Genomic DNA, 13654 nt, shown 5'->3' on the forward strand with positions numbered 1-13654 from the left:
CAGCGCTGTGAGCAGACGTTCTAGCAGTTAGATCCTGAAATGAAATCCCTGCCATAGACTTCCAACTCAGGATGTTCTGCAACTTGTAAGGTGGTGAAGTTGCCACAAGCCTGCAAACTTTAATGGTAGAGGATGCAAATTTGCAATGTGTTTTGTAGGTTGAAGGATATTGCAGCCTTTATATACCACTGGTGAAAGGAATGACATCAGTAGCATTTAGCAGCCCTAATTCAATAAGCACAAGCATATTAGTTATGGAAATACCAATACCCTGAACAGAAAAGTCTACAAAAAAATAGTAGTGGATACAGCCCAGTTTTTCACGGTAAAGACCTCCCCCTACTGAGCAGATCTACATGGAAAACTGTCGCAGAAAAATAGCATCTATCATCAGGGACCCCTACCACCAGGTTCAGGAACTGGTATTACCCTCAACCATCAAACTTTTTATCCAGATGCGATAACTTCACTTGCCCCATCATTGAACTGTTCCCACAGCCTATGGACTCACTTTCAAGAACTCTTCATCTCATGTTCAATATTTATTGCTTATTTATTATTATTTTTCTATTTTATATTTGCAGTTTGTTGCATTTTGTACCCTGGCTGGTTGCCCTGTTGGTGCAGCCTCTCATTGATATCATGATTACTAGATTTACTGAGTATGTTTGGAAGGAAGTGAATCTCCAGATTCTATATAGTGACATATATCCACTTTGATTATAAATTTACTTTGAACTTCAAGTAGTACGAAAATGGCAAGTGAAATTAAAACAAAGTAGTTTCAATATTACATCATGTAACACACGAGAAAACTAACGTATGGAGTGTTGAGGTTCAGTGGTGAGATGCTTCAATGGCTTTGTTTAAAATTCAAAAAAATGAAAGCCATACTGAAAAATATTAAAAACTTATTTTCATCCACTAAATGGTTTGATATTTAGCCATATCTAATTTTGTTATCATGCTCAACTCAGTTACGCTCAAATCTATCGCTTAGGATTGGCATTTTAAAAAAGTTTATTTGATAGCTTTATTCAAACACAAATATGCCACAAACCATGAACTGGGGACCTGTCCAAATAGGAAGAGACTAAACATAGCAAAGACCACACGATTAGTAGAGGGAGGAATGAAAAGAATGTAGAAAATTGGCGAGATCCACTATTTATAAGAGTAGCAAGCAAAGCAGTGATTATTTTTTAAAATGGGGAAAATATCTAAATTATATTTATCCTGCATGTAGCTAAACAATTTTGGTTGCTTTCATGTGAAGGGATCAACAGAAGTAATTCTGTTACCAAATTCCAGTGATTTGCATGTTTGCTGTTACAAAACAATTCCCTTTTGCATTTGAGTCAGTTTGAGAAAGACAATCAACTTTCCTGCCATTTCCTTGCTGTTACTTGGGTCTAGTTACATTTTGCATATTGTGTCAATGTTAAAGTTACACTGCATAGTTGGAGTGAATACTGAAGAGTCCTAGATATTTTTATTTTGCTTCTCAGATTGTGAATACTGAGTTCATTTGTAGTTCATCCCTGAATGACAAAGACACTTAAAAGAGCTCATCTTTAGCTAATGCTATGATGTCAGTTTTCCATTCTTAAACAGACATACTTTATTGATCCTGAGGGGAAAATGGGTTTCGTTACAGCTGCACCAACCAAGAATAGTGAAGAAATATAGCAATATAAAACCATAAATAAATAATAAGTTAATCATGCCAAGTGGAAATAAGTCCAGGACTAGTCTATTGGCTCAGGGTGTTTGACACTCCGAGGGAGGAGTTATAAAGTTTGATGGTCACAGGTAGGAATGACTTCCTATGACGCTCAGTGTTACATCTCGGTGGAATGAGTCTCTGGCTGAATGTACTCCTGTGCCTAACCAGTACATTATGGAGTTGATGAAACGTTGATGAAAGGCAATTTTACAGAGTCTGATTTCTGATTGGACCCAAGGCAAATGGGTTGCACACCACAGTTAGGAGTTCTAAAGTATTTCACCCATTTTATTGGTAGCCAAGTGAGGCCTAGCACAAATATATTTAAATTAATTAAAAAATATTGAGTTGGGGGGGGGGGGGGTTAAGTCATTCCTGTTTCCCATGAGAGAGAGAGAGGGGGAGAGAGAGAGAGAGAGAGAGAGAGAGAGAGGTGGGGTGTGTGTGTGTGTGCGCGCATATATGTGTGAGATCAGTTCTGTACATTCAAACATATACAAAGGGATTTCTTCTGCCAGCTGTACCTTAAAGGAATTCAGGTAGGTCACAGGCCATAGACAGGGGAAAATCAATCAGAATGTTTAGGGTCCTGTTCAACCTTAATTAAATTCCTTTGCCAAGTACACAGAACACTGCAGCACAAGAACAATTTATTGGCTGATATCTTTAAGTAAAAATGCTCGCTTTCAGTATCTTGTAAAGAAGCTGGGGGAAATACTTTAACTTTTAGTTCCTGAGAAATTAGAAAATAATAATTAGAATTAGATTAAAGCGAGCAGCATTAAACTTAAGGTTACCATTTTTCAGAAGACTTAACACATTTTAGAATAACCAAAGTTTCAGTAAATAGTTTAATATTGTTTACACCAGAAATAATGGCAACACATTAAAATGTCATCGCTTGTGTGCAAAATGAAATAGCATATCAGATATACAATCACCTGTGATAACTTGTTTTAATATTCTTACCTGAACAGAAATATTAAAAGGTCTTACTTTAAACGTTACAATGGAAGTGAATGTTCCTTCCAAGACAGCAGCCAAAAGTAATCCCCACCCCTTTGCCACACCCATGGATCAAAGTTAATTGTACACTTAAGCCTTTAAAGTCATGCAACAGTTGCAAACGACTCAACAACAGCTCATTTACAAATTTACTATTTATAATGAATGCACAGATACACTGAATGACTTGTATAAAAACAAAATAAAGAGGCATTTTAATATTTTAAATGACAACTGGTTTAAAAATACCTGTTTACTGGTTTGTACATTGTTTATTTTGGTGAGCAGTCTAATGGTCTGATTGCACCAGTAAACAAACATATTTTGTGCTATCTGGTAAAAGGCCTGCTGCAAGCGGCAGGCAAAAAATACGTAAACCATTCTTTGTAGACTTACTAGTTGTTAGCCAAATTAGTTTAAAATAATTTATCTGCTGCCATCAGGGATATGTATAAAATTCTTTATATAAATTGCACTTAAATTCAAAATGCATCTCTAATTGTCTGATTAACTGATCATCAACTTCTCAATAGTATACTTCCAAATGTTGTAGTCTAGAAAATATCATTGCAGCTTAACTAAGAGCACAAGTCATAAAGCTGTAGAAGGTAGTGGCTACTTTAAAGGCAGCAAAATTCAACGTGATGTTGAGTTACAGAAAAATTGGGAAGATCTAACCTTTTCAGATTGCTCGATATGACTCACTAAATTTGACTGAATCAGCCTAACCTGAAATCTGGCAAAATGAATTTTGGAACTAATCCAACAAAGCAGCTGTGTGAATGCATGAATACATTTGCACCGTTAAAAAATTCTACAAAATTGCTCACCGGGTAATGGCATAAAACATGAAGAAAAGATCCACCATTTCAGTCAATACTTCAGGAAGAATACTGAGATTACTGATGCACAGCTTCTCAGTGCATTTCTCCACTGGAATTCCACAATTAGATTTTTATAAACTGAACTGTAGACAAATTGTTAATTAAAATGGGAATATTATCTATTTCTGCTATACAGTACCAGTGGATGCAACAATAAAGTGAATACTGCAATTTTAAAACTTCACTAAGGTTGAAAACCTTAAATGATTTTGTTATTTAAAGAAAACAGAAGGACAAAGTCTTCACTATGCACTTGAAAACTTAAGATTCAAAAGGCTTTCTTTTCATATCTGCTGATACGTAATAATACATTATGCTCTATAGCAAGGTGTTCCCAACTTTTTTTTATACCATGGACCCCTACCATAAACCAAGAGGTTCGTGGACCCCAGGTTGGGAATCCCTGCCTATAGCAAGGCAAGGATTGGCCAAGCACAACTTGAGGAAAAAAAAAATGAAAACCATAGACATTACAAATAGACCTCACAGATTTTAGATAAAAACTGATATTTAGCATGTGATCTTTTAGTTTGTTGTCCCACACAGCCATACAATTTGCACCTTACAGTTTATATACTGGAATAACCACATTCATAGGAAATATTAAAAGTTTCTGTCCAATTCAGTTAGAAGTATTTACTTTTGTTTGCTGACATATTTTAACTAGAAAACCTTATAATTTAAATGTTTCTTGAACACCAAGTTTTGACTTGCAGTATACTTCAGATTAAAGGTAAAATTTGGTACCAAGAAGTAGCCTTGCTCACATTCTAAGTACAAATCAGTGACTGTAGAAACAAAAAGTCTGCAATGCAAAACGATTGCACAAAGCAGCCTAATCAATACATGTTGGACAGTGACGGCTGACATTACATTAAGCAGTCAATAAAGGCTACACTGGTACCAAAATACTGTCAGCTGAAGAATACTGCTTTAATATCACTTTTACAACTTTTGAATTTCTTTGTTGTCTCTAATTTAGGATCTGTTGGTGGTTAAAAGATGATCACAGGAATGATCAGGCAGTAAATAACTGCTAAAGAATTATTTTGATGACAACTAAGCATACAGCTTACTCCACAGTTGCTGCAGTGTTGACTAAGTATTACACTTGATTTACAGACTTCATTTTCTACCTTGCAAATTTTTTCAGGGAATAGAAATCTTCTGAAAGAGATAACAACATAAATTACATTGATGAGCAGGGTAAGTTCACAATAGTTTTTTTGCAAGGCTCAAAGCAAGAATTCTCCAGCAAACAGATCTGAACTATTCAAGACAACAGCAAAATGTAGACAAATGATAAGTTATTATTAATGAGCATCACAGTACAGCTCGAGGAGAAAGAAAAGTGGTTCTATTTCAGTGCAATTTGAGTTTTAACAACTTTCAAAAAAAAAATTTTAAAATCCACTATTTTTGATTGTATTAAAGTCTTAAAATGCAGTATCATTTGAGAGAGACATGCAAACATGATATAAAAGCCTTCCTGTAACCAAAAAGATGCTGACAACATGCAGTGATATGTACTACACCAGCAACTGGCAATAGCCTGTACAAACACTGAATCAACTATGTCCAACTGGGGAACTTCCCTCAAGTGAACACTGAACAGAATGAATGCTTTATATCAATACTATGTGCATTTCATTTATAGAATAGTTCCTAAAAACATTTTCCATGGATTCACTGTACATGTATTCACATTAACAAACAAAGTAAACTGCCAGGACTCAAATAACCCATACATACAATTTGGAAAAATACATGCAGCAGCAAAAAATGTGTTTGAGGAAAATTAGACCTCCACACAAAGCTTCATGTGCAGACACAACATGAAGGACAGGATATAAAAATACCAAATCTTGAATGGAGTAACAGATTTGAAACTGATCACTGTGCTTTAAAGCTGGAAAGGGTTGGGGAATATGATTTTGTTACAGAATTCCAGAAACAGAGAACATTATGTTAGGCTTCTATGGTCCAAAAGGTTTCAGATCGTATGCGAGAGAAAATTTGTGTTATGCAAGTGTTTCCCATGGATTACTGAGGAAAAAGCTAGCTGGGTCTGGGTGTATCCCTTTGCTTTGCTCTTAAGCTCTTCTTTGCACTTGATGGGGGGGGGGGGGAGAGAGAGAGAGAGTTATTGAAATAACAGGGAACAAACTTTAATGGCCATATTCCTGTATATACTACATAGATTACAGTACAATCAAATTATGAAGCAATGCAGTGTATGACCAGTGGATCTGTATTATACAAATATTGCCTGTCAGCATCACACAATTGCTTAAATCAAATGGCAAATCTTGGAGACTATGATGGAACTGATCAAGAATATACAGAAACTATTTATAAGGACAATACTTGACTCCCAGAAAATCATTTAAGTAGTCTTTTTCAAATATACAAAATATGTATGTGGGGAGAAGATTTTTTTTAAAACTTTCTCTGCATTGCCTTAATTTGCATTTGTTGTCTCTCTCTTTGGTTTAATTGTTCTCCCCACCATTGGCTTTTGAACATACATGTTCTTGGCCTACCTTGCATGTTTCTTCCCTTTTCTATTTTTTCAATATCTTCCCTTCCACCCTAAAACTTCATGACTTAACTTTCATCAATCACAGAATTAGACTGGGACACGAAAGAAAATGGCAGGCCTGAAGTACTTATAGGCTTTTGCAATTCTGGCCATGACTTATTATCTAGTGGCAGAAATCAAAGATGCAAGATAAAACTAGAATGTAATTGGCACCTACATATTCAGAGAAATCCCCAGGTCCTAATGCCTGCCACTGAATATGTTAATAGTTAAGAAAATATTACATTGCATATTAAATACACAAAGTAATATGTTCAAATGTTAATACATAAAAATCATGCTGAAGATTTTGCAACATCCATTCCCAACCCTCACCCACAAAAAAATGAATGTTACTTCTCACATGAACCCTCAGTCCAGCACTAATTCTTTACAAGTTTTTAAAAAATTCTAAATGGCTACAATTCCTCTATTACCAGAAACATACTGCAGTCTTAGTAAAATTGCTTTATATATGACAATAATGCAATTTATATTTTGTACAGTGTATTCAGTCAAACCATGGCACGATAAGGCCCCTGCATCTTCAGAAACTGGATGATGAAAGATGGGCCACCAGCTACAATCTGCGCTGGAAGATGGCTGAGTGGGCAGTTCTCAATGCTCATGATGGACAACTTGCTGCAGAGTGCCAGCTCAAAAGGAAGGCTGTGCAGATTAGGATTATCATTTAAATACAATTCCTCCAAATTTTCCAGTGTACCTGTAAAATATCCAGGAGTTTAATTAATAGAAACCTTTGTGCTGGATGCACAACTTATAGCAAAGATTTAGAATCTACAGTTCTGCTGAGCATTGCGGACATGCTATGTTGGTATCAGAATATATGACCACACTTACGGGCTGCCCTCCAGCTTATCCTTGCATTGTGTTGGCTGCTAATACAAACAATGCATTTCACTGTATGTTTCAATGTGCATGCGAATCTGACTCTGAAACAAGTAGCACTAGTCCCACAACAGGAAGAAAAATAATCAGGCTTCATCTCTGTACCATTTATTAAAACCAGCAAATTAAAACAACGTTAAGCTATACTTTGACATGGCATAAACAATAAATGACAATAAATAAAGATTTATCTTAGAAAGGTAAAGGGATTGCAATACCATAAACACAAACTTAATTAAAGCAGAAAAAAATGAAAGTACCTAAATGAAAAGATAGTATTTTGTGTGTTGCTCTGGATTTCCAACATCTGCAGAATTACATTTGTTTGTTACTTACGTTTTCCATTCCACTGATTTTGATAAAAGAGCATTGACAAATTTTAATGTAAAATAGTTCATCTATTAGAGGGCAGTAAGCCTTACATCAGTAGTAGGGAAATTACTGGTTTATTAGAGATAATATTTACTCACATTTGTAAAGCATGAACTTGTTACTGATAGTCATTATATCTTTGTGCAAAGGAGGCCCTGTCTCACAAATTTGATTTACTCTTTTTGGATGTGAAAGATATGGTGAGGTCAAGACAGTGGATGCCATCCACATGGACTTAAGTAAAGCATTTGACAAGGTTCCTCATGTTTGGCTGATTAAGTTCTCCAAGATCAATAGTGAGTTGGTAATTTGGATCCAAATTGGCTTCATCACAGAAGAAATAATTTTCTGAATGGAGTTTGTCCCACAGCTCAGTGCTGAGACTACAAAATTTAGCAGCAGACCATCGAGTCTGCTCCACCATTTCATCATGGCTGATCCAATTTTCCTTTCAGCCAATCTCCTGCCTTCTCCCTGTATCCCTTTATGCCATGACCTATCAAGAATATATCAATGTCTGCCTTTAAAATGCATAAAGACTCTGCCTCCACAGCTGTCTGTGGCAAAGAAATCCATAGATTCACCACTCTCTGGCTAAAGAAAATCCTTATCTCTGTTCTAAAAGGATACCCCTCTATTTTGAGGCTGTGTCCTCTGGTCTTAGACCATCCCACCATAATAAACATTATCTCTATATCCTTTCTATCAAGGTCTTTCACCATTTGATAGGTTTCAATGAGGTCACCCTTCATTCTTTTGAATTCTGGTGAATACAGGCCCAGAGTCATCAAGCGCTTTTCATATCACAAACCAATCAATCCTGCAACCTCTTGTTTATTATAGTAATGGTCTGATTAGTCAATTTGATGGGAAAACAAGGAAAGTTGACAAAGGATAGAGCATGACAGATCTCAGCTGGAAATTTGGAAAGAGAAATGGCAAATGGAGTTCAACTTAAAAAGGATGAGGTGATGATTTTGGACGCTCAAATGCAAGAGGAGAAAGTATTAAGTCAATGGCAGGACACTTGGTAGCATTAATATGCTCCCTGAAAGTGACAACAGAAATGGATAAACAGTAAAGAGGGCATACAGCATGCATACCTTTATCATTTGGGGCATTGTGTACAAAAGTTGGCAAGTTGCATTGCATCTGTGTGAAAGTTTAGTTAAGCCACATTTGGAACAATGTATGCAGTTCTGGTTGCCACACACTATAGGAAGAATATGAAGGTCATGGAGAAGTACATAAGAGGTTCACCAGGATGTTGTTCAAATTGAGCTGTATTAGCTAAAAGGACAGACTGGACAAACTTGGACTGTTTTCGCTGGTGAGTCAGAGCCTGAGGAGTGACCTATGTAAGCATATAAAATAATGAGAGGCATGGACGGGGTGAATAGTCAAGGTCATTTCCCAAAGCAGAAACATCAAATGGTCAAGGTTTAATGTGAAAGGGGGAATATTTAAAGGACATTTGCAAGGCAGGTTAATATATGGAAGGTACCTGAAATTAATTGACAGAGGGAATAGTAAAAACAGAATATCACAGCAAAGTTTAAGGGGCATTCCAACAGACAGATATAGACCTTGTATATGGAATTAGTTTAAATTGGCATCATCATTAGACAGACATGCTAGACAAAAGGAGCTTCAATTGTGCTGTAGTGCCTGTGTTTGATTTTAAACATTCAGTTTGCACAAATCCAGTGCTCAATACAAACTTGCTTAATAATCCTGGCATGTCTTAAAAGCATTCAAACACAAGACAAAGGTTAATGAAATCCAATCTTCCACTGACACAGTAAATTTTTAACGAAACAAGTATGTGCTGATAATATCTATAGCCTGCAACTTGCACAGACAGACATGTGGCTGGATGAGTAGACTGCCTAATGTGATGAATTCTGACCTGCTTGTGAGAGTCCCCTGAGAGGGGCATAATTCCTGTAGCTTTGATTTGGTTTCCCAAAGTCTAAAGCACAACTAGGAAAATGCAGAGATGCTGCACCATACCCCTTCCACTAGGTTAGACAGTGAGCTGGATCTGAGACCTAAGCAGAAAGAAGGTCAGATCAGAGGCCATGGAGTGAAGTGAGGTGAATTATAAAGAAAAAATTAAAAAGTTATCCTTAGGACTTGCTGCCATTACGTGTTTTATTTAGGGTAGAATTGTGCATAGATCATGTAATACCCAGCACTGCTGGGCTCTGACTGAAATGCTTTGTAATGGAAATTCTGTTTACTGACAGTAAGATTTCTCACCTTAACAAGTCAACATTTAAAATATTATTATAATATTTCTACATGCCAACTCAAGGTTCAAGATCATGCACCATTGGTTGTCAACTTACCAATCTCTTCAGGTAAATGAGTGAGCAAGTTCTCTCCTAAGCCAAGGTGAGTCAGACTGGTTAAGTGACCAATTCCCCTAGGAAGCGTAGTCAGCTGATTGTTGGTTAAGACCAGTTTCTATTAGGAAATAAAAATCTAGTTTTAAGCATGCATAAAACAAAAATTGACTTGGGTCAAATACACGAAGAACAGCAAATACAGAAACTTCTCCATGAAAAAAAGATGTTCTGTCTTTTGCCAATTCTGACTTCCATTTGTAGATTATAACTAATCTCAATGCAAACACAGGTGAGAAAAGGCCAAAGTTACTTATGTTTGTGCTAAAATTTTAAATAAAATGCAAACTTAAGTGACAATTTTTTTTTTACAAAAATGCTGTCATATGCAAGTTGAGAATAAAAGAAACCTGTAAAGCATCATGTAGTGAGCTGGGAGTTGAACTGCAGTACTACATGCACAATGAGGTTCTATTGGGGTCTGAGCATTAATTAACAGATACATCAACATCCTATTTCAAAATAAGATTAATGTCCAAATGAAACAATTTTTCAAAATTAATCAATTTAATCAGCACTAAACAATTTTCCAAACATTGATACATAAAATCTACTTGCTTCATGCCTTAACAATAGAAAATTCAATTTCAGAACAGCCACACTTTTCTGTAAAATGGTATGGAATGTAGTTGAAGAGTCTAAACAGATAATCAATTGTCATGTCAGAAAAGGAGGATCACTAAAACATTTGCAACTTTTTTTAAGAGCTACACAAATTATGCTGCAGAACTGGAAGGTTGATATTTATTTTAAATGATAGATGGAGGCTGACATCTCTTCTAGCTGCTGTCTTCCATCTTCACACTCCCCTTCCAACATACTGTTTCCTGCGCTTTTTAAAAACTTTTAAATTTTTCTTTGTCTGCCTCTATCTATCATTCACTTGCTACACACTTTTCAACTCCACCCTACTGCACATTTCCCCTACCCATCATCTTACAGCTCCCCTCAGTCCACCAGTTGCCTCAGAACCCTTTCTTGGGTTCTATTCCCTGTGTTGGCCATTTGTCTCCCCACTCTCAATCCTGATGCAGGGCTTTGACCTGAAACATTGACATATTTCTTTCCTCCCACTGATACTGCTTGACCCGCTGGGTTCTCCCAGCAGATTGTTGTGTTGGTCAAGATAACAATGATTATGACTGCACACAAGTTATTCTCCTTTCCTGGCATAAACACAGAATACAACAGTTGGAAGGTGAAGCAAAGACAGCAAAATATACCAGTGACATCACACCCATGACAATTCTGATCAGCACATTTCAGAAAAAAAGTGATAGCACTCCAAAAGAAGCAATTTACAAGGTTCAGAGTTTTAGCTGCCGGAACAATGGAGGCTGCTTATTTTAGAACAGAAAAAAATTTCATCAAGGAGTCTAACTTTGAAAAGTTTGTTAGTAGGACTTAAGCGGAAGAGCCAATAAGTGACTCAAAGTCATTAAAAAGACAGTTAACCAATTAATTGGCAGAAAGACAAATTATTTCCAAAAAGACAAATTTTAATGCCTGAAAGAACAGTGAAAATGCTCATATTTAAAAGCTTCAACAAGTACTAAATATTAGAAAATGGAATTTTCAAACTTGCTTCTATTGGACAGCCATAGGTTCAAAAGAAACTTTCTCCCTTGTAGATTACTGTGATTTTAAGAATACTTTCAAATGTGAAATATTTGCTACCTTCTAAAATGAGATGCGCCGACTGGGTACATGCAACCATAACTGCTGTCTTTCTAAATGATTGTACATTTAACCACATTGCACTTTGACACAATTCTTCAGGGAAAAAAATGCAAACCCAAATGATGTGTCATAAGCTTTGAAAAAGCCTTGCAAAACTTGAGCAATTGTGCAGGGTTTTGTTTGAGGTCAGAAATTAGAACATTGCAAGGACTACAGAAACTTCTGATTTTATGCAGAATTCTAGTGATAAGAGTGCTCACTGCATAGAAAAGTTGTCACTGCAGCTCAGTTAACTTAGAGACATTTAACTGTGCTGCAAATGAAAAAATATTGTCACAACAAACTTTCCTAGCTTTGCTGATTGCCACAGAATGTCAGGAATTACAACATAAACAGACTACCAAAACCACTGTGAGTGAGTGTTGGTATTAACCAACAAAAGCAGTCTAATCCAATACATTATAGTCACACTTAACCATTTCTCTTCAGCTGTCTGACTAACCTACATTAATATGTAGGCAATCCACTTGAGTAAATTCAAAACATGGCAACCTTGGACTAACAAGCTTTTTCTGCTTTTCATCTTAAACCTCTTCTTTATTTGACGCAGGACATTTATTATTTCATCAAGATAGTGGGTTGAAAGCCAGTTTCACAGGCTTAAGTAAAAACACAAAATGCTGGCAGAACTCAGCAGGCCAGACAGCATCTATGGGAGGAGGTAGTGACGACGTTTCGGGTCGAAACCCTTTCAGTGTGATCTGGTACTTCAGCATAGTACTTAAGGTGCACTGCACAAAGACAGTACTTCAGTCATGTTAAAGTTTTTACACTTTGATGTTTTTGTAAACTATCCCATAGAACTTTTGGCAAGTATGAAATGAAGTTTTCTTGTGCCATGATTGTCTCAAACAAGACAACTAGGACGGAATACAACATAAAAAGAACATAGATAGATAGATAGATAGATAGATACTTTATTCATCCCCATGGGGAAATTCAACTTTTTTCCAATGTCCCATACACTTGTTGTAGCAAAACTAATTACATACAATACTTAACTCAGTAAAAAATATGATATGCATCTAAATCACTATCTCAAAAAGTATTAATAATAGCTTTTAAAAAGTTCTTAAGTCCTGGCGGTAGAATTGTAAAGCCTAATGGCATTGGGGAGTATTGACCTCTTCATCCTGTCTGAGGAGCATTGCATCGATAGTAACCTGTCGCTGAAACTGCTTCTCTGTCTCTGGATGGTGCTATGTAGAGGATGTAGAAGATGTAGAAGAGTACAGCACGGAAACAGGCCATTCAGCCCACAATGTTGTGCCAAACCAGCTAAAAAGCAAATCAAAAATGCACAAACACTAATTCCAAATACCTACGCAAACACAAGGAAATCTGCAGATGCTGGAAATTCAAGCAACACACACAAAATGCTGGTGGAATGCAGCAGGCCAGGCAGCACCAGGAAGTACAGTCGACATTTCGGAAGTCCTGATGAAGGGTCTCGGCCCGAAACGTCAACTGTATTTCTTCCTATAGTTGCTGCCTGGCCTGCTGCGTTCCACCAGCATTTTGTGAGTGTTTCCCAAATACCTACACTGTTCATATCCCTCCATCTTCCTTACATTCATCTGCCTATCCAAATGTCTCTTAAAACGCTCTAATGTATTTGCCTCTACCACCATACCAGCCATCCACCACTCTGAGTAAGAAATCTTACCCCTCATATCCCCCTTGAACCTATCCCCTCTCACCTTCAATGCATGCCCTCTGGTATTAGCCATTTCAACCCTGGGAAACAGATACTCTCTGGTATTCTATCGATGCCTCTCATAATCTTATAAAGCTCTTTCAGGTCTTCCCTCAGCCTCTGATGCTCCAGAGAAAACAACCCAAGTTTATCCAGCCTCTCATGACAGCACATGCCCTCGAAACCAGGCAATATCCTGGTAAACCTCTTCAGCACCCTCTCCAAAGCCTTAATATCCTTCCTATAGTGGGGCAACCAGAACTGTATGCAATACTCCAGATGTGGCCTTACCAGTTTTAAAAGTTTGCAACATAATTACCTGACTTTTGAACT

General features: G+C 36.8%; 1 protein-coding gene across 2 annotated transcripts in view; it reads right to left on the bottom strand.

Moving 5' to 3' along the window:
- Nucleotides 1–2563: 2563 nt before the first annotated feature.
- The window catches only part of shoc2 (SHOC2 leucine rich repeat scaffold protein), a 159536-nt gene continuing 148445 nt past the window's right edge, over nt 2564–13654 (bottom strand). For both annotated transcript variants that reach the window (XM_073026849.1, XM_073026848.1), the window contains exons 9-10: nt 9829–9946; nt 2564–6920 (exon numbers count right to left, since the gene is read on the bottom strand). In XM_073026849.1, coding sequence (XP_072882950.1) covers nt 6712–6920; nt 9829–9946 — 327 coding nt within the window. In that variant the 3' untranslated portion in view covers nt 2564–6711. The remainder of the gene's footprint in view (nt 6921–9828; nt 9947–13654) is intronic.

The sequence above is a fragment of the Hemitrygon akajei genome, chromosome 23 (genome assembly GCF_048418815.1).
Source record: "Hemitrygon akajei chromosome 23, sHemAka1.3, whole genome shotgun sequence".
NCBI classification, from domain to species: domain Eukaryota; kingdom Metazoa; phylum Chordata; class Chondrichthyes; order Myliobatiformes; family Dasyatidae; genus Hemitrygon; species Hemitrygon akajei.